Source organism: Misgurnus anguillicaudatus, chromosome 18 (assembly GCF_027580225.2).
Source record: "Misgurnus anguillicaudatus chromosome 18, ASM2758022v2, whole genome shotgun sequence".
NCBI classification, from domain to species: Eukaryota; Metazoa; Chordata; class Actinopteri; order Cypriniformes; family Cobitidae; genus Misgurnus; species Misgurnus anguillicaudatus.
Window position 1 is genome coordinate 29,768,551 of NC_073354.2, and position 22,663 is coordinate 29,791,213.

General features: G+C 38.2%; 1 protein-coding gene across 2 annotated transcripts in view; it reads left to right on the plus strand.

Moving 5' to 3' along the window:
- Positions 1 to 19,396, plus strand: part of mpv17 (mitochondrial inner membrane protein MPV17) — a 30,658-nt gene extending 11,262 nt beyond the window's left edge. Inside the window, exons 3-8 of one of the 2 annotated variants that reach the window (XM_055185595.2) lie at positions 1,512 to 1,627; positions 5,542 to 5,634; positions 11,296 to 11,391; positions 16,278 to 16,310; positions 16,641 to 16,693; positions 19,059 to 19,396. In XM_055185595.2, the coding sequence (XP_055041570.1) occupies positions 1,512 to 1,627; positions 5,542 to 5,634; positions 11,296 to 11,391; positions 16,278 to 16,310; positions 16,641 to 16,693; positions 19,059 to 19,131 (464 nt within the window). In that variant the 3' untranslated portion in view covers positions 19,132 to 19,396. The remainder of the gene's footprint in view (positions 1 to 1,511; positions 1,628 to 5,541; positions 5,635 to 11,295; positions 11,392 to 16,277; positions 16,311 to 16,640; positions 16,694 to 19,058) is intronic. The other variant, XM_055185596.2, reaches the window with a different exon arrangement.
- The last annotated feature ends 3,267 nt before the right edge of the window (positions 19,397 to 22,663 follow it).

The following is a 22,663-nucleotide window of genomic DNA, read 5'->3' on the forward strand; positions in this document are numbered from 1 at the left end:
AGGAGTTTTACTTGGATTCCAGCTGTGTCTTTCTTGTCGCTCACTTGTTAGTGCATTGTGTTAGTAATGCAAAGGTCATGGGTTCGATCCCAGAGATCACGGATGCTGATTTAAAAATATAGCTTGAATGGCACTGTAAGTCACTTTGAATGAAAGTGTCTGCCATATGCATATGTAAATGTGTACATTGAACATCTACACATTGAGCTGTGATGATCATAAGTGAAATGCAAGTTTAAATCTGTGGGGGGGGGGGGGCTATTTGGATACACGTCTGGATCCGAACTCTACTTCCGATTTGGTTTTTTTAATGGTCTGACTAGTTGCTAAACTGATCTATTGAACAAATGCCTCGTTGAAAATAACAAATGTTTTGGTTTCCTAGGTAGTCTAGATGTTGTTTTTTGCTAGTTATATAAATAAACTACGTTTAAAGAACTTTGTTGTTATTTATTCTTAGCGGAGTTTTGTTACTGCTGAAACTGTCTATACTATAAAGAACAGTGAAAACAAACATTGATTTTATTTCTTGGAGTTTGTATTCATTTTGGGTTTCTAATACATGTCAATATCCGGTGAGCTCTTTGTTTATGCCCGCATGCATAATGCATGACTCTGCCCCTGCGCTTTGACTGCAGACGATCGAAGTGTGTATGTGCGGAGAGAATGGAGACCTGTGACATTTCCAACAGTTGGGAGAAAACAGCTCCGTCAATGTGATTGGCACACCGTGTGTGTATGTGTGGAAGAGACAAAATGATGGGCTACAGTCTATCCAGAGGTCTCCATCACTCATATCCAATGGCCTTGGTTCATTCATCGCTTCAGTGCTAAATAGACAGACGCACACAAACACACACTTTCAAACTTTGGGGTGTTGACAGACAGGTGATGATTCAATTGGGCACTTGGTCAGAAACAAGGAAAAGGAAAAGCCATAGGCCATTGATTGGTACTTGATAATCAGGTTTTGGTGACATTTAGTAAGCAGGTTACCTGCTAAGATTTAGCAATGATTTAGATAAACAAAAATGATGACTTAATAATGCTGTTTAGTGATTCTTTGTTATCACTGTCTGGTTTGGTGATAAGGGTACTTGCACTTTACAGATGGGCCGCAGGTGTACATGAGACAAAATAATTAAAAAAACACTGTTTTAGAGTCTTGTTTGACTCTAAACTTTAATGGCTTGTCTTGCTAATCATGTTTAACAGGATAACAGCTGTGTCCCTTATGTTTGGAAAGAGCTGCCCCTCTCCTGGTGTTCACGAGGGGCTCTGGATGCACTGTGAAATTTACAATGTGACATTTAAAGGTCGCTTTAGGGAAACTGGATGGCTAAGGATTCCTCATTCTTAGTTTAAGTCTTTGCTAACAGTTTTAGTTGCATTTTAATTGCAATTCGTAAATGTGCAACGAAGCGGTTAGCTGAACGCTTGCCATTCACGCCGGGCAGTTGGAGCAAGCAGATGCCCGACTGGCATCCTTACCTTTACTTCATCTCTTTCAGGTTCACTGGTGGGAGTGGGCGATGTCATTTCCCAGCAGCTGATTGAACGGCGTGGATTGGCCAATCACAGTGTGAAACGTACCGCCAAGATGATGAGCATTGGCTTCTTTTTTGTCGTAAGTCTCATGTGCTCCTTTTCTATTAGCACATTTGTGTCTGGCGAGGTTAGACTGGCTTGATTAAAATTTAGGGCCAAAGGACCCATTTAAAAAAAAAAAAATTCAAACCAACACAGTTGGTGTCATATTCATATGCTGAAGTAACTAATACGTTTTAATAAAAAAATGTAAACTTATTTTCCAAGGAAAATAAGATTTTAAATGTTCTCCTAGACAATAAATCTCCTTAAGTTTTAATTAATATTGCTTTTTAATAGATATTCACTTTGTAATATTCAGTAGTGTTTATACATAATAATTCTAATAAGAGTTTTAAGCATAAAACACCTAAAACAAATATAAATGCAGATTTCTCCTTCTCCAAGGATGATGATGGCTTAGATTTTTATCTTAGATTTTAGGTAAATAATCTGTTTACTTTTTAACTTTTACATCAGCCCTGTGTGAGTTAATATAATTATTTTATTAATTATTTTATAGTGTGCCTCAGATTTATCCCTTAATAAAACATAAACAAATATAAAGGTTTATATAAGGAATTTGAAACATATTATATATGAATACTATAAGAAAATATTCTCTTTAAAATGCAAAAGTCCAGAAACAACTTTGTTAAATAAAAGGCATTTCAGTTTTTAAATACAAAAGCACAAAAAAGGTCCTTTAAAAACATTAAATGCAGCCACAATGTAGTGAAATAAGAAATTAGACTTGAGTAATAGAGAGGGTCTCATCCTTCTCTGTCCTTGCCTTGTGTACCATTGTGTTCTCTGGGGTGACGCTTCTTTAAATGTATATTAAGTTACTCTTTTTAATACTTGTGCCACCCATCGAAACTGCAGCATGGCATATGAGACATGTCGACAGGTAAATGGTATCAGATCGGTACATGGGTTCAAGTACTTGCCGATTCAATTAAGAGAAAACACGTGCCTGCCAATGACGAGTTTTTACGGCAATCTGTATTTCCGCTGTTATCCACCAGGTGGCGCTCTTACTAAACTTATAAAACCCGGAAGCACTAAGGCCAAAAAGTAAAAACTCTCTGTATGTTTTGATCATCGCTCTGAATCTGATCTCTATCAAAAGTCCTTAAAAAAAAATGCAATTATCTCAGCTTTTTGCTCAAAATTTTGTATTTTTTGAAGAAACCTATACCCATATTTGAGAGGTGATAAAAAGAGAACAAATAAGGATAGGATGAAACATTTTTTGTTTGAAAGCAGAGGGTCTGTTCTTTCATTTGATATATTGTATGTATACACTCACCTAAAGGATTATTAGGAACACCATATTAATACTGTGTTTTACCCCCTTTCGACTTCAGAACTGCCTTAATTCTACGTGGCATTGATTCAACAAGGTGCTGAAAGCATTCTCTAGAAATGTTGGCCCATATTGATAGGATAGCATCTTGCAGTTGATGGAGATTTGTGGGATGCACATCCAGGGCACGAAGCTCCCGTTCCACCACATCCCAAAGATGCTCTATTGGGTTGAGATCTGGTGACTGTGGGGGCCATTTTAGTACAGTGAACTCATTGTCATGAATATGAAATCAATATGATATGATTCGAGCTTTGTGACATGGTGGATTATCCTGCTGGAAGTAGCCGTCAGAGGATGTGTACATGGTGGTCATAAAGGGACGGACATGGTCAGAAACAATGTTTGACTCATCAGACCACGCAACATTTTTCCAGCCTTCAACTGTCCAATTTTGGTGAGCTTGTGCAAATTGTAGCCTCTTTTTCCTATTTGTTTTGGAGATGAGTGGTACCAGGTGGGGTCTTCTGCTGTTGTAGGCCATCCGCCTCAAGGTTGTGCGTGTTGTGGCTTCACAAATGCTTTGCTGCATACCTCAGTTGTAACGAGTGGTTATTTCAGTCAAAGTTGCTCTTCTATCAGCTTGAATCAGTCGGCCCATTCTCCTCTGACCTTTAGCATCAACAATGCATTTTGCCCACAGGACTGCCGCATACTGGATGTTTTTCCCTTTCACACCATTCTTTTTAAACCCTAGAAATGGTTGTGCGTAAAAATCCCAGCAACTAAGCAGATTGTGAAATACTCAGATCGGCCCGTCTGGCACCAAGAGCCATGCTCAAAATTGCTTAAATCACCTTTCTTTCCCATTCTGACATTCAGTTTGGAGTTCAGGAGATTGTCTTAACCAAGACCACACCCCTAAATGCATTGAAGCAACTGCCATGTGATTGGTTGATTAGATAATTGCATTAATGAGAAATTGAACTAGTGTTCCTAATAATCCTTTAGATGAATGTATATTGAAAAAGAAAATATTCTGGAAAGCATTAAACTTTTGTGAAAATCATAAAAAATGCTGGCGCTGGCTGGAAACTTTATTTAAAAAAAACGCTGGAGTGGAAAAAGTGAATACAGGGAAACTTAAACTGATTTACATCATATCATAAAAATAGTTACTGAATATTATACATAATAATTTCTTGTGTAAAAGATCATTAACACAAAATATATTGTGTGCCATTTGTTGGAACGGCGATAAAATAAAACGCTGATCAAAATGATTGACATAAAGTATTGACACAACAACTAAACGTCTTGCTTTCTTTTGGTTGTTCACTCTCTCTGTTAAAGCACTAATGCAGTACTTCTGTCCACTTGACTTGAGGTCTAATCTGCAAATGGCTTATATGAATCAAAGCTTTCACAGGCCTGACCGCACTTGAATTTAGCCTTTTAAACATCATTCAAAATCTGTTTCACCACTGATAGAACAAAAGGATGAGCCACAGGTCAGAACTTAACCTGCCAGAACTGTGTCAGAATTTCAGTCTACAAAGTACAGCTGTAATTATATTGTATTTCTAATGTTAAAGTGCTAATCTCCTTTTAGCTGTTTAGGCTGTGTTCTTATCCAAGGGGACTGAAGGTGCTCACACATGCAGTGAAAAAATGTGTGCCACAAACGTATGCATTGGAAAACCGGACTTAGGAGCTATGTGTCTGTAACTGCCTAATGTAGCATCTATGTACATATATATCTATGGTCTGAGTTGGTGTGATTAAGTTATGGCGGGATCTAATTAGCATTTTCATATCTATGATCCTAGCTGGTGCGATTGAGTAGAGGCAGCTAAGGACTAATTTGCATATTTATGATATGTGTATACTTAAAGGATTAGCCAATTTGCTTAAAAAAGATAATTTACTCACCACTATGTCATCCAAAATGTTAATGTCTTTCTTTGTTCAGTCCAGAAGAAATTATGGGTTTGTGAGGAAAACATTCCAGGATTTTTCTCATTTTAATGGAGTTTAAAATTCCAGTTTCGAAGGACTCTAAACAATCCCAAACGAGGCATAAGGATCTTATCTAGCGAAACGATTGTCATTTTTGGCAAAAAAAATAAAAAATATGCAGTTTTAAACCACAACTTCTCGTCTTCCTCTGGTCGTGTGACGTGCCAGCACGACCTCACGTAATACGTCATCACGTCAAGAGGTCACGGATGACGTATGCGAAACTACGCCCCAGTGTTTACAAGTGTGGAGGAAGAGGACCGTTCCGACGTTGTTGTATGTCGAATGATACTAATTAATGTCAAAATGATAATTGCATTAAAAGAGAGATTTACTGAAGCATTCAATTGTCTTTGTTGACAAACCTCCAGACGACACTGTTTGACAGAATTATCGATCATTTTGCTAATCGGGCCCAGACTGAAACCACATTGGGAAACAAAAGTAAAGCTCATTAATTCAGAGGATTGGAGATAATGACAGCCTGCTATTTTCACAGCCACACATAAATGTAACCACTGTCACGACCTCAATATCCTACACTTGTTTAAAGAATTGGTTATTATTGGTTCTGCTCTGCACACATGTGGTTTAAAACGTATAGTTGTGTTGTGTGTGTTTTGCAGGGTCCAGTAGTGGGTAGCTGGTATAAAGTGCTGGATAAACTTGTCACAGGTGGCACTAAAAGTGCAGCCCTAAAGAAAATGCTCTTCGACCAGGTGAGCCATATGCACTTACAGATGTGTAATAGAGACATAGAAAAGTGTTTAAAGGGGACCTGTTGTCCGATTCACAATTTTTCATTTTCTTTGGTGTGGAAATTTGTATTAGTACATGTTAACGATATGCAAAAGGTACAAACCCCAAAGTAAACTATGACGCGAGTTGTCGTCTCCAACGTAAATCTCCTTTGTTGGGCTACAACAAACACACGGATGGTTGGCAACAGTTTACTTCCTGGGATTGGTGATGTAGACAAGACCGACATTATCATAATTCCCCCCGCTTCGGACTTAGACTGTAAGTTAACTCCTGTTAGCATTGCATTGTGAGCGAATCTTTCAAGGAGCGTCACATTTCCGGCTGACATCAGAGGTATTTAGGCCAATCACAACGTATAGATTAGCTGGCCAATCAGGGACACAGACCTTTTCAAATCCGTGCATTTCATGAAGAGGGTGAAATCTGGAGCTTCAAAAATGCACTGTATTTGGAAAATAGTTTTTTGAACCATAAACCATGCAAACACATTGTATTATACACAATACACAAAATAACATTGTTTTTTAGCAATGAAATAGGTGCTCTTTAACAGTCTCACAACCAATTTAAGTCAAAACAAAGTATTAAATTGCAAATATTAATATTTTAACTTCACCTATACCCAGACAGGTAGCTTATAATTTCATGCTTACATGCTGTTTCGAACCCTGGCAGCATTTCAGGGTGATATACACATTTCTTAGAAATCACTTAATGCTTATGCTACGTACACACCAAACGCAGCGCATCGCGTTACCTGCTCTAGATTACTTGCGGGATTTAACTTCGTGTCATGCGAATTTTTCGCTTGAGTTGAATATTTTCAGCTTTGGCAAAGACGAGTTTAAGGCGAATAGCGCGTGTTTTTGCGGCAAACGCGCCGCCCATATCGCGTCATTCGCATCGCCCTGCGCGAGGACGCGTCTAAATGCATATTTACATTGACTTTGTATGTACTCACGCAAATCGTTGAACTTGCGTTTGGTGTGTATGCCCCATTAGAAACAGCCAAGAGTAAACTTTTAAATGCGGCTGAAACGCCTGGAGGACGCTGAATGCCAGCTGTTTTTCAGCTGAGTGCCAGCTTTCTTCACCTGAGCGCTTTGGAAGCTCTGATACTTCAGCTGTGAGCGGGTTGGTTGCTGTGGTACTGTCCCGCCCCTCCTCCACTGTGATTGGACGGCCGTGTGAGAACTGACATTGACGAGCGGAGCTTTTCAGTCGAATACGGTTTTCAGTGTGAAAGAAAACCGCTAGCTGCTGGCTTTTTTGAAAAATGCAGAGCTTCCATTGGAAACAATTAAAAACATGAACCGGCCGCGGGCGTAAAAGCTTTGGTGTGCACGCCCCCTTAGAATGTTGCCTACTTTGGTAGCTCATTAGGTTTTAGAACCTCACTAGTAGGGATGCACCGATAGGATTTTTTTGGGCCGATACCGATACCGATTTAAACAGACAACTTCTGGCCGATACCGATGCCGATACCGATATTAAACACTTTACAACACTATACAGTTGTTCTATTAGCTAGTTTATTTCTGCATCAAATTATTTTTACTGAACATGGATAGTATCTAATTAACATTCAACTGACCAACATACTAAGAGGCACAAATTAAGCTAAAACAAATATAATAAGACAACATGACAACCTTCAAAGGTGGTTTTTGCTATTCAGCATTTCTTTTATTAACAACATTAACAATTTATTTTTACATATAATGGATTTCTTTAATAAACATAAATAATGCCAGTGCTATTTCTTTAAACAGAGTATAAATATTGCTACTTCAAAAAAAGTTGGGCTTCTTGCCCCACTAAAGTGCAGTCTGTTTTTTTTATTGTCCAAGACATTTGAGTCAGCTCAACAAAGGTTTTCTGTCTGTGCTTAAGTATAGTGCACACTAGGGCTGGACCAGAATGTTCGAATATTCGTTCCATTGGTTGACATTTGATTTTCAGTTTTGAGATTCGAATATATATATATTTTACACCGTTAATGCAGAGCTTTTGCCAAGCAGGAAGTGCGCTTCACGCTCCAGCTCTATAGGTGGCGCAGAGAGATCAACATCCATAGCCAACAGCCATCAAACGCAGCCAGTAGAAGAAGAGATCGCCTCAAACAGAAAGCGCGCTTCCTGCTTTGGCATTCACGCTAATAGTGTTGTAAATAACGTTCAGTTTCTTGCAAAAACGGATTGATTTGCTTCACAAGACGTCAATATGTCACACGGAGTTATGGGGGATTACTTTTGTATTAGATATATATGCTTAAAGTGGCGGATCGGTTGACTTGCATGACGGAGCACTGGGGTTTCTGCAAAATATCTTCTTTATTGGTTTACTGATGAAAAAACATATTGGATGGTGTAAGTGTTAGTAAATAAACTTGATTTTGAAAGTATGCTACCGTTTTATTACAGTTTGTTGAACTTCATTAATTCGTTCATTTATTTACGTTGTTTTATTTAAATGGCCTAAGTTACCCTTTACGTAATAAATAATTACTATGCTTCTAATTTCTGATACGGGAGTGTTTGTTTGTTAGAAAAATGTTAGGCTACCTTATTAAAAGTATTGCTGGTGTTTTGTTTCACTAATGCTGTTCTCGCAGCACGCGTGACAGGCACGCCGCTACATACACACACAGATTCCTGCCTTTATTAAAGAGAAAAATATGTTCAGCTCCTCCTTCCGAAGCTTTGAATATTTGATTTGATTTCTACTAGAGCTTCGAAGCTCAAATGGTATTCGGAACAGTCCTAGTGCACACCCAAACATTAAATCATTTTAATTGAACAACAGACATGCAAGTCATTGCCTTTATGCGGTTAATTAATAAACAATCGGTATCGGCCTTTCTCGTGCTATTGCCGATATGCCGATGGTTTCAAATTCATCAAAAATCGGCCGATAAATATCGGCGGCCGATGCATCGGTGCATCACTACTCACTAGGAGTCTTGTTGAGAGCCATGGCTTAGTGGTTTACTGTATGCATGATGGCCTGATACCCTAAAGCCTAAAGTAAATTTTTACACACACTGCCCGAATGGACCATACTTCAGCCTGTAGGTCACAAATGCGAGTATGCAAGTATGGCGCACTTTATGTAGACTTTCGGTCTCGTGGCCTTAAATTGCGCGTGCCACTTAGTCTACGAGTCCATAGGGTGTCCCATTTGTCATTTTTACGCTTTGAAGTGTGCTCATCAGCACCCCCTTTGTACCCTTGATGCGGTGGAGTTCACACCGATGGGCAACTTCTCTTCCTATTTCCAGCGTGACGCTCAAGTTTGTCCCAAAATACAACTCAGGTGCACCCTCGTGGACTCGCGTCAAGGCTACTTAAGGTCTGCACTACATGATGTCATCAAAGTGTGGAGTGTGTCATTTGGGACAGGGCATATGTAGACCAGGAGAGGTATTGCAATGTGCATGCGTCGAATGTCTGTGTGCGCAGAGGAGTCAAATCAACTACGCTTTGCAAGCCTTTTCCCGTAAGCGAAAGAAAACGGACTATAGTCCAAGCTTAAGCCACAGCACTAGGGCTGTGCAAATAATCGTTTTTCGAATTTTAAAATTTTGCACATTTCGATTACATTCATTAAGTAATCATGTTAAACAATCAAAATTATGATTTACTAAAATAATCTGGATTATGCTTTTTCCCATAATCAAGCCGCCCTACGCAGCACTCATCACAGGTATCTTTCTTGCATCATCCAATTGCTCTCCATTCAGCCTGTGATATCCTGACAACACTTCTATAGCATCAATAAAACTGACAGGACGACCAAAAATATAATATACGCCCATGGCAGATCTCAAGTGTTCAGTTCATATCAAAATTTCTTTTTTGTCTTGAACGAATAGAGCCATAGAGTTGTCCTTAAAGCTCATTGTTTGTTGGGAGTATGGAGATATACAAGCTGCTATTTATTGCTGTCGCTACATGCTTTATCGCTTCTGGGTATCCCGTCATGCGCGTCAAGTAATCCATCCCCTGATAGACTGAGGGTTTGCATAATTCATTGTTTACATGATTGTTGGGATGAATGTGCAGGATGAAGGCTCTCTCCCCATCACCGGATTAAACCCAAACAACAGCGCTTACGGTGACAGACCACATTCATTCACCAAAAAGAGATTTTAAAGCTATTTTTAGAGACCCACTTTTTTACTTCCTGTTTAGAGCTCAAACAATCACAGAGAAAGTGTGCGCAGCTGCTTTCATCTGTGAATGTGAAATGTTGTGTTATGGAGATGACGGCTATGTATATCTCAAGTTCACATAGGCGGTCTATTCAATTAACAAGCTTGAATTGAATTGATCCACAGAAATGCGTCTTGGCAAAACGGATATGAATCCAATCTTCTACTCCTGCGGAAAATGCAAATACACTATTCATTACTCCGCCTTAAAAAACTTAAGACGACATTTATGCAACAAAAGGCAGCACTTACTGTATGTTGGGCAGGGGACATGCGTCTCCTTGCTCGGCATGAGCTCAATCGCGCGGTACAGAGCAGTAGGAGAGTGACTGCGCAATGATTTAACATACAGGTCTATGACGGGAAAAGCGTTCAAAAAACTCTCTCAAAGTTTTATTTCTTTGTTTAATATCATTCAAGTTTGTCATTGGACTCTTTTATTGGTTCTAGAAATCTTTTTTTACCCGCTGTCATCACTCCATATAGCAATAAGCATGTCGTTTTTGTTTGTTTGACGACAACACCTCCTGAAGTGGTTTGAGCAATTGGATTTAAATCCATCTCGAAAACGTTTCGGGAGCATTTACACCTGGCCTTTTTATAGCTTTCCGATCAGAAAAAAACACATGAAGTGACCAGGTGTAAAAAGCCCCTTAAACGTACAGAATGCACTTCCTGTAATGTTTTAGATGCTTGTCAACTTATTTTCAATGATGATTCTATGATAAATATCTGGGACGTCCCATCCTTTATAAAACCAGACAGAAAAGCATCCCAGTGATCTAGTGTGCTCATAATAAATGCATGGATCAATCTTTTTGTGTCTTCTTGATATCTGTGGCAGGCATTTTTTATCAGATGTGAAAATGTAAACCAGTAGTGTAAAAATGAACAATTAGACAATGTATTGCATTTACATTACTTATTTGGCAGATGCTTTTATCCAATGTGACTTCAGTGCAGGATTGGATTGGATGTATAACAGTATTTATTAAGAACATTACTGCAGGTATTTAACTATGTACAGTAAATTTTTATGTACAAATGAATGAAAATATTTCTGGGATCAGTGTTATGCTACGTACACACCAAACGCGGGGCATCGGGTTACTCGCTCTAGATTACTCGCGAGATTTAACTTCGTGTCATGCGAATTTTTCGCTCGAGTTAAATATTTTCATCTTGGGCAAAGTCGCGTTTGAGGCGAAAAGCGCATTTTTTCATGGCAAATGCGCCGCCCATATCGCGTCATTCGCATCGCCCCGCACGAGGACACGTCTGAACGCGTATTTGCATTGACTTTGTATGTAATCTACTCACGCAAATCGTTGAACTCGTGTTTGGTGTGTATGACCCATTAGGTGTCCTCTAATCTGATCTGACAGGATCTTCTGTATCTTCACAGGTGTGCTTTGCTCCATGTTTTTTGGGTGCTTTCCTGGGAATATCCGGAGCTCTGAATGGACTGACTGTGGAAGAAAATGTAACCAAGCTCAAGAGGGTCAGTTTAGCATGCATCATAAATATTAGCATTTAATTAGAATTACCTTTCTTGATTTACAACCTGTGAGTCAAAGTTTGGCTTGTTAGCATTGGCATTTGCGCGTGGCCATAATTTTCTGATATAAAAGCAGGTCAGCTCAACAGTAGCATGAATAGTTTCTTGCAAACAGTAATTTACAAATATTATAGCAACTCCTTGATCACTTTAAAAAGCATGTGATGCATTTTCTGCCTGCAGCCTTTTTTAGATGTCACAGCTCAGTAGGACTTGGGGCTGTTGCTCGTCAGTGTGATGTCATTGTCCTGAGGCTTCAGAGCGATTAGTCACATGATTTTATAGATCGTGTCATTGGCTCAAAAGGTTCAGTGGTCCCATGAGTAAAGGTGACAGCCATTGCCAGCCATTGAGATATGAAGAGTAGTGTTTACAAATCGCTTTCTCCAGGTATAATTATAGACCTCCTTCTATTTGCAGATTTTCAGTGCATCCTTAGTAAAATTTGTTTGATTTTTACCGTTTTGGAATCCATTCAGCCAGTATATGGGTTTGGCGGTAACATAGCTTAGTATAATCCATTGAATCTGATTAGACCATTTAGCATTGTGCTTAAAAATAACCAAAGAGTTTCAATATTTTTCCTGTTTAAAACTGGTTTCTTCTGTAGTTACATTGTGTACTAAGAACGACGGAAAATTAAAAGTTGCGAATTTTTATGCCGATATGGTTAGGTATATAATGCTATATAATGATATTAGGCAATGCCCGAAAATAGTCCCCTGTTATTGAAAGTTACCAAGGGGACTATTTTCGGGTGCTGCAAAATATCATTATATAGTTCCTAGCCATATCGGCATAAAAAAATTGCAACTTTTAATTTTCAGTCGGTCTTAATACACGATGTAACTACAAAAGAGTCAAGTTTTAAATAGGACAAATATCTAAACTCTTTGGTTATTTTTGAGTGCAATGCTAATGGTCTAATCAGATTCAATGGATTGTGCTAAGCTATGCCAAAAGTGATAGCGCCAGACCCGGAGATCAGCTGAATGGATTCCAAAACTGTAAAAATCAAACTTTACCTCTAGGGGATCTGGAAAGTGAGCATATTTTTAAAAAAAATTGGAGTGTCCCTTTAAAGGAGAGATAATGAGCCATGTTATATCCAGGTAATGCTACAACAATGCTCAGGTGAGAAGTTCCCATGCCAAAGTGCCCCATTGGTTTTTCTGTAGTTTAGCCGTCAACCTTCTCTCTGTCCTCCTCACAACACCGACCCTTATTGGTTTCTTATAATAAGAGGGTATTTCCACTGATGGAAAGATGGAGGAATGGACAGGCAGGACCAATGAAGAGAGTGACTCATGGGCTTGTAGGAATAGCGGTTGACACAGCATTGCTCTCCGACTTGGCACCATCAATTATTGATGTAGGGAAGGTGGCTGGGTTAAAATGAGACTGAAAGGTCAGTCACCTAAATGCCAGAAAAGACAGAAAGCTAATGATAAATGCGCTCATTAGCCCAAACAACCTGTGCAAAAGAAAGGTGAGGTGAAAACCAATCACTAAAAACAACATTGGTGAAGTGTAGATAGTTAAATGATACTCTGCGAGTCAACTTAAACAATATCACTCTAAATCAATTAAAACATACAACTGTTTTAATATGGGTTTGCACCTGCTGGTCACAGGAGTGACTAGATTTTGATTCACATGCAAAGACATTTTGATATGCTATTTTTAAATCGTAATCGAGCTGTGTGCAATGCACTTTATTTAGATGCAAAATAGTCGGTTTGAATAAAATACATGCAAACAAACTCAAATCAGACTTTTACTGTAGTAATGCAGAACTGTAAATATAGCCATTAATCAGCTGACATTGTATTATTACTAATTAGCTAAAATGCTGAAAATGTTACTGTTTAAGTCAACTGTTAAAGCATGAAATAAATGTACTATGAATCTGTGTTTTTTTAGTATAATGTGGGTTTATTATCAGTAATGAACTAATCAGGGTAATCATTCACACACAAACACACACACACCAGAGGTTGCATTAGACTTTTTCAATCTCTCTTTTTTTGATAAACAGGATTGTAAAAATTCAGTCATAGTCAATTATTATTTATCATTTCATAATGATAATAATTGTTTTCGTTCACTTGTTCATTTGTAATTGTAAGAACAATACGAGCATACAAGTCAAAATGTGTTTATTTATTTGTGAAGAGAACAGATAAACACAGAGATCATGCATCACTTTATATGTTTAACATCACATGAAGCAGATGAATTAATGTTTTTTCTCACAGTGACAGCGGAGGCGATAAAACACGGGAACTTTGTGCGGAACAGTCAAATATCAACAAATCACAAAATACTGCTGCGATTCAAATATAAACAAACGTGTAAAAAAATCTGAATTGAACTTAACTCATGACACTGTGGTATCTGAAACCATCTTGTGTAATAGAAGCATGAAGGCAGATTAATGCAGATTGTCATTAGATTTTACCTCAGACAGGTGACGTCTTGTTACAGTTTCACTTTTGTTCTGGAGATCTTGCTCTCTTTCATTACACTGTAGTGTTTAACTTTAGCAGAACTGCGCAGACCTATCAGCGTATGACATCGAAGTATCGCGTGAGAGTTTAGAGAGTATTTGAGTATTTTCACTCTCGCAGAACTTCACATAAATTAGCCGCACAGTGCTGCATAATCTGCATTAGGTAAAATACCACGACTAGAAATAACATTTAGACACATTTAGTTGTAAGTGCAATCTGACAAAATTACTTTTACATTTGTAATTTTTCCTACTAAAAAATATTCCGTCAAAGAAAATGCGCCACAAACTTTTACGCAGTCTATCACACAGACTTTGAAACAGCAAATGGGGAAATCAATAAAAGGCATGACTTACATCGTATCCAGCTATCCAACTCTGTTTGACATATGTGCTGGAAAAGCAAACAGTGTAAGCTCGACCAGTATCACTTGACTCCTGCTGGTCGATCTTGTCCAAGCTCCTTAATTCTTAATTTATTCTTCAACTGAATGCCTTGTAAAGGGTGATTTTTGTAAGGATAAAATCTATTTTCTTTCATCTCGAGATATTTCACTTGCTTCCACTGATCAGTAATGTAACTAGCAGTTACATGACAATTTGCAACGTGGTTATGAGACTCTGAGAACGGTTCAATCACATGAGGTAAAAAACATAAAAAACATTCACTTACAGTGAAGTAGGAAGCTTTGGGGCGCACAATGCTGCGCCCCAAGGAAGATCTTAAACAAGCCAATTAGAGCTCAGCCTCAAGTCACATGCTTTTAACAAGTTAACTGACCTACATACACAGTCATTTGGGTGGCGCCCCAGACACACACATGACACACACACAGCATAATACAGTTTCGATTTTTACAACCGTTTAATTACATCTGCATATAAATAAGCATTTTCATCAGACTCTTATTCTGCCAGCAAGCCAATGTTTCTGAATGGCCTGAGGCCAGGATTAAGTGAATTTTAATAGAAAGTATTTAATGATTGTATACTATGTGCCGAGTGCATTATTTAAATATCATTATCTAATTTTTGGCAAAGTTGGCATCTAGCGGCATTGGTATCTGAGCTTTTCAGCGCTAGAGGCCATTGCCTGACTCCAATCTGGTATGTATCACGCTCGGGGCAGGTTTGATCTGGACCCATTTTACCTAAAGGCTGAATAACTGTCAATTTTTTTACGTGTCCGCAAGGGTCCGCGTACAGTGCACGTGACGCAGTTTCCATGTAGTATGTAGTTAGGCCTCGAGAGGGATTGCAAATAGACGCAATGCTCATGCGTCGAACGTCAGTGCACGTGTATGAGTTATATGAACTATGCTTTGCAAAGCTGTGCGATGGACCCAGGGCTTTAATTACCATTCAGTATGTGGTTAGAAGATTGCAGTTACGCAAAACGATTTGTGAATCTTACTTTGTTTGTGAAGTCACTTTAATCCCATATCCCCGCTGACTCTACAGAATGACACCAGATTAAAGAGCCATCGAGTGGAAATCCAAACCTGTTGATATTGAATTGAAAGGTTAAGTGTGTATTAGCCTGTGACAAAAACAAGACTAAAACAAACAACTTATCCGATCATTACTGTTCTCATCATAACCTGATATCACTATTATAATGAAGTGATGGACAAAGACCTTCAGGGATGTTCTCGATCTCTGTTTTGATTGTTAACAATTGCTTGATGCTTTATACCTGTGAGCATTAGGATTCGGTAGGCTTTGATGTAGCTCACTTCTAAAGACTATGAGAAATTCTGCCACGTTTGCGTCCCTGTTGTGTTTCTGTTTCTTTGTACGTTGAAAATGCTTCAAAAATTAAAAGCCTGTTCCTCGGGGGGCTAAAATCCTGTGACGTCAATTTTGGGGGGGGGAACAATATAATGACGTCTCAGCCCTGCGGTGGGCTCAACCCAGGTGGCGAATGCCTTGTTCGCTCTTAATTAGAAACTGTTAAAGCATAAACAAATAGTACAAGTTTCTGATATAGCTTTTTTACACACTCAAGATGACCTTTACTAACAGAGGAAAGGGGCCTGGTGTTTCACATAACTTGATTTTTATAAGACAGAAGGGCGAGGTGGGTGTTTGGCTGAGACATGAAGCTTTTACAGTGTGAAGGTAACCGGTGAGGGCAGACCCTCAGGCTGGGTCAGGTAACAACTACATTAGTCATGAATGAGGAAGACATTGAAGAAGATGTGAATGAACAAGTATAATGAGTCCTTTTGTGTCTCGGTGACAGAAAAAGACAAAGTAATTACAACCACTCATACGGAGATTTTTCTTCAATGCTTTTCTTTCTATAACCCAACAGGACTACACAGATGCCTTGATCTCCAATTATTATGTAAGTCATGGTGTACTTAACACTATTTGTGACTCTTCCTGTCTTCCTGTGAAATCCAGGTTAAAGTCTTATAATCTCAAAAATGAAATGAGGAGCATCGTCGTTTGATTTTACTTTAATTTCAGTCTTTGACATGACCTTACTCAGTCAATATTTAAAAAATCAAGGTTATATTTTCACAGAATGTTCTTTACATGATGATGATTTTATTGGAAATAATTAATCACAAGGACTTCAACTGGGATTTTCACAAATTGGGACACATTTTGTATGCTTTTGATACAAACGGCAGCGTTATGTTTAATGCATCTATTTTCTCAATTTCTCCAGCTTTGGCCACCAGTGCAGATCGCCAATTTTTATTTCGTCCCTCTTCACCACAGGTAAATCTTTTTATTCTACCTTTTAGCCTCAAACGTCAAGTGGTAATTACGAGTTCCAGTTCGCATTCCATTGGGGTACTAATTCAACAAGGCTGGAAGATTTAAAGACGTCAATGGAAAAAGTGCGAAGCACAACATCATTAAACAAGGGACATAAAAGTAAAAGTGTGCCAAAAAAAAATAGTTTTAATTAGGCACAACAGTGTTTAGTACTTTGATGTTACTGTTTTTGGCCCATACATTTGAACATTGGGATTTACTTATGTCATCCTGTCTATTTGTTTATCTATCACCCGGAGACTATTGTGAATCATATTATGTTGCATATCAAAAGTGCACCTTTTTCATTGCTAAAAAACAACATTATTTTGTGAATTTGGTATAATACAATGGGCTCTATTTTAACGATATAAGCGCATTGTCTAAAGCGCACAGCACAACATCTAAATGGGCGTGTCCGATGTCACTTTTGCTAATTTAACGACGGGAAAAATGGTTTTGTGCGCCGAGCGCACGGTCGAAAAGGGTTGTTCATATTTTCCTAATGAGTAATGGGTGTGTTTTAGGCGTAACGTGCAATAAACCAATGAGAGTCTTATCTCTCATCCTCTTTAAAAGTCAGTTGCGCTGGCGCTATGTCTAATCCCTATTTCGATGACGGACTTTGTAAGCGTAGGAAAAAGACCACCAGTTTAAGAATAATGTAAAAAAAAATTTGTTTTCATTTTTATTGAAATTAAATTTTTTGGGATTAAAACCTTTAAAAGCCGTTTTCTTTCAGTCATAGAAGTACAAATAGCAGGCTTTTAATTGTAATCTCATAAAATAATTAGCAAATATGCAAGAACAGATTTGTACTCTAAAAATACAAACAAGAGATAAAACATTTACAAACGCCCGGAGAGCCAAAGCGTTTCAGCACTAGAACAGCGCCATGGGTTTTTTACAAAGCATTACTTAAAATGTTTCTCATCTCATCATATCCACAGGTACAGAATCATCATATACAATAAATCTGTAAGGTAGCATTTAAAAACATTTAAAAATAGATGCATTTGTTTAAAGCAAAGCTTTTATTTACTTACCAGGCTGCAGGTGAAGCAGCTCTAATTGCGCTTTCAAACGTCTCATAATTAGTCCTCATTTATGTCCAAGAGACTCAATAATAATATTTTACATTCAATCCTTTAATCTTTCATATTTAAAAGCGTTTTTGTGCTGCTGCGCATTCATGTAGGCTATGTGATAAGCACACCCGCGTTGTCGTCCCGTTTATAGGCGCATAATTTACTGCGCTCTTAAATAACAAAAAACATATTGCGCCATTGACAGGTTTTAGTTGGTCAATGGCGTAGTCTATTTTAGTTGCCTCAAAATAGCAACACGCCAACAATGCGCATGAACACACCTAGTTTTCAGACCAGAAAGCCCATGGGCGCAAAAGGGGGCGCAAATGCATTTGCTATTTAAACAATGTGGCGCTAAGCGTGAAAATTACAATTGTGCAGGGTTGAAACTAGCAAAAGACACTTGCGTCGCGCATTGCACTGCATTGCACCGGGTGTATGATAGAGCCCAATGTGTTTGTGTGGTTTATGGTTAAAAAAACATTATTTTCCACATACCGTACATTTTTTAGTTCCAGATCTCACTCTCTTCCTAAAACGCACAAATTTGAAAAGCTCTTTGTTCTTGATTGGCCAGCTAATCTGTACGTTGTGATTGGTCTGAATACATCCGACGTCAGCTGGAAATGTGAGCTCCTTACCATGTTTGAAAGATTCGGCGCAGTGCTAACAGGAGTTAACTTACATGCTGTGAGTCTGAAGCAGGAGGAATTATGATAATGTCGGTCTTGTCTACATCACCAATCCCAGGAAGTAAACTGTTGCTTACAATCCATGTGTTTGTTGTAGTCCAAGAAAATAAATGTACGTGCTCTTTAAGATATTTAAATTTGTAAATATATCAAAAATGTATTTAATTTGGACAACATTAAGGGCGATTTCTTTCAGATTTTCCTATTCCTATCCTATTCTTACAAACCATACATCAATGGAATAAATATCAATTTTAAATAAGTGACCCTTATGGCTGGTTTTGTGGGTCAGGGTGACATTTGCATCATAACAAATTGTAACATCATAGTAAATATGTGACTCAGTCTGTGAAAACCCAGCTAAAGTCATTTTTTGTGATTTTACTGAATATCATCCTACATAATATAAAGAACATTGTGTCAAAATATGACCTTGATATCCTAGCCCATGTCAAAAATTGATGCTCCTCATCTCATCATTAGACTATTTCACAGACAGGGTCACATATGTGATTTTTTTTTAATATGCAGCCTTGCTTTTTACAGGTTGGCTGTTGTTCAGATCGTGGCTGTTGTCTGGAATTCTTACCTCTCTTGGAAAGCCAATAAGATGTTATGAGATTTACTACCTCACACATGGGAACATGCTGCTGTTTTCTAGTTTGTTTTTGAAGTTATCGTCATCATATAAATTTAGTTGCAGCTTACAGATTGAATTACAGACAAAGGTCAAAAATGACACAAAATGTAAATTAGACTTGTATTTTATTAACCTGTGAAATAATGGATTCTGTATATTCATCATGCATATTAATTGTATACATTTTTATCTATAATTATGTCTTGATAATAAATTGATTTACAAGATGGTTTAGCAATATCAACTTGACAGATTTTTGTTGTTCTTTTGAATAAGGCAGGAGGCATTGTGTTTCATGACGCACTACTTTCAAGCATTATATATAAATATATTATTTTATTGTATGTCACAGTGATTACATTGAGGAACGTGATGTGTTTTGTGTGTGTAGCGGTAATTTAGTTAACCCATTAACTTTCCAAAATGTACAGACTATAGCAGTGATATTGATCGTGTTAATATTTCAAAGAAAACAGCTGGGATTGAAAACTTGGCTTTATTGTTATTATCTAGCACATTGTACAACTAATAGGCGCTGCTCTTTGCTGCCCTTGCTGGTAGGATTTCGGGGTGGCTGTTTCTCAGCTTGACTGCAATTAACAGCTTCAAAACTGCCAAGCTTTTGAGTGGACAAAGCTGTCAATAGATAACTACAGTGTGTCTGCTAACCATCCAGCAGATGCCAATAATAAGAACTTGAATCACTTCACACTTATTGAGCAGCAGTTTAGGATTGCCCCCAATCCCTCCATCAGGAATGTGACGCAATTCGCATTTTTGAAAGTTTAAAAGGATTTTTGAAGGCATATCTCAGTGTCCAACTAACGCTTTATCACTCAATGGAATTGAATATCGTCCAGAAACAGTCAACAGTGACTAAACTTCTGCATCTGGCTATTTTTCTCTGTACACATCTGAAGTATCACAATGCATTCTTATTTGAAGTATGGCAGACATTTACACATGTACAAACATTAGTTAATATAGAAATATCAGTACTGTTACTGAGCTGTAAATTGTTTTGATTTAAACTTGAAATGGGCTGGTAAACATTTTTACAACTTTCTTACTATGTAGTTTGACTATCAATCAGGCCATTTGGCAATATAGAGAAAAATTTAATTTGCTCTTCACAAACAAACCACACAGCCATACTGCAGTGCATGAAATAGAAAACAAGTGTACTTGTAGCTCAACTGAAAGGGCATTACATTATACTTCACTTTGAATAGCGTCTGCCAAATGCATAAATGTTGTCTAAAACAGCAATCCTGTTAAGCCGCCGTCCCGTCTGCGGGACACCTAAGTTTACCTCAATATTGTTGATGTAAATTTTAATGTATCACTACAAACCATATATCGTTGGAAAGGTCTAAGCCTTTAGAATAGACATTTCAACTGTGTTTTATAAAATAAATTATGTAGGGAGAGTAATTGATTCATTTATGAAGATAGTGTGCTTCAAAACATTTATATCCTGCTAAATGTCACTGTCCCACCAGCGGGACGCCTACGTTTACTTCAGTGTTTTGGATGTGAATTCTTATCCAATCCATGACAAACTATATATCGTTTGAAAGCTCAAAGACTGTAGTTTTCATTTATCATCAGGATTTTGGGAAAGGAATATGACATAGTGAAAATTTTCATATTTCATCACCATTTTGGGAAAATCATGATGTAGTGAGAGTTAGTTTCTAAAATGTCACACAGCCACAGGTGGAACCAATTTGTTTTTACACACACACACACACACACACACACACACACACACACACACACACACACATATATATATATACAGTTGAAAGAAAAAGTATGTGGACCCTTTGGGCTTACTTAGATTTCTTCATAAATTGGTCATAAAATGTGTTCTGATCTTCATGTAAGTCACAACAATAGAGAAACACAGTCTGCTTAAACTAATACCGCACAAACATTATACATTTTCGTGTTTTTGTTGAGCACAGCATGTGAGCATTCATGGTGCAGGGTGGAAAATGTATGTGAACCTTTGGGTTTAATAACTGGTTGACCCTCCTTTGGCAGCAATAACCTCAACCAACAGTTTCCTATAGTTGCAGATCTGACCTGCACAACGGTCAGGAGAAATTTTGGACCATTCCTCTTTACAAAAGTGTTTCAGTTCAGCAATATTCTTTGGGATGTCTGCTGTGAATCGCTCTCTTGAGGTCATGCCACAGCATCTCAATCGGGTTGAGGTCAGGACTCTTACTGGGCCACTCTAGAAGGCGTATTTTCTTCTGTTGAAGCCATTCTGTTGTTGATTTACTTCTATGCTTTGGGTCGTTATCCTGTTGCATCGTCCATCCTCTGTTAAGCTTTAGTTGGCGGACAGATGGTCTTAAGTTTTCCTGCAAAATGTCTTGATAAACTTTGGAATTCATTTTTCCATCGATGACAGTAATTCATCCAGGGCCTGAGGCAACAAAGCAGCCCCAAACCATGATGGCCCCTCCACCATATTTTACAGTTGGGATGAGGTTTTGATGTTGGTGTGCTGTGCCTTTTGTTCTCCACACATAGCGTTGTGTGTTCTTTCCAAACAACTCAATTTTGGTTTCATCTGTCAACAGAATGTTTCTCAGTAGTGGTGTGGAACATCCAGGTGCTCTTTTGCAAACTTCAAATGTGCAGCAGTGGCTTCCTCCGCGGTGTCCTCCCATGAAGTCTATTCTTGTTTAATGTTTTCCTTATTGTAGATTTGTCAACAAAAATGTTAGCATGTGCCAGAGATTTCTGTAAGTCTTTAGCTGACACTCTAGGATTCTTCTTCACCTCATTGAGCATTCTGCGCTGTGCTCTTGCAGTCATCTTTACAGGACGACCACGCCTAGGGAGTGTAGCAACAGTGCTGAACTTTCTCCATTTGTAGACAATCTGTCTTACCGTGGACACATGGACATCAAGGCTTTTAGAGATACTTTTGTAGCCCTTTCCAGCTTTATGTAAGTCAACAATTCTTGATCGTAGGTCTTCTGAGAGCTCTTTTGTGTGAGGCATGGTTCACATCAGACAATGCTTCTTCAGAACAGCAAACTCAAAACTGGTGTGTGTTTTTTATTGGACAGGGCAGCTTTAATCAACACATCCAATCTCATCACATTGATTGGACCCCAGGTTGGCTGACTCCTGGTTTCAATTAGCTCTTGGAGAAGTCATTAGCCTAGGGTTTCACATACTTTTTCCACCCTGCACTATGAATGTTTACATGTTGTGTTCAATAAAAACATGAAAACGTATAATGTTTGTGTGGTATTAGTTTAAGCAGACTGTGTTTCTCTATTGTTGTGACTTAGATGAAGATCAGAACACATTTTATGACCAATTTATGAAGAAATCCAAGTAAGACCAAAGGTTTCACATACTTTTTCTTTCAACTGTATATAACACTAATACCCTGTTCTAAACTTAAACAATCTTGACAAACTATATATCACTGGAAAGCTCTAAGAGTGTAGTTTCCATACATCATCACCATTTTGGTAAA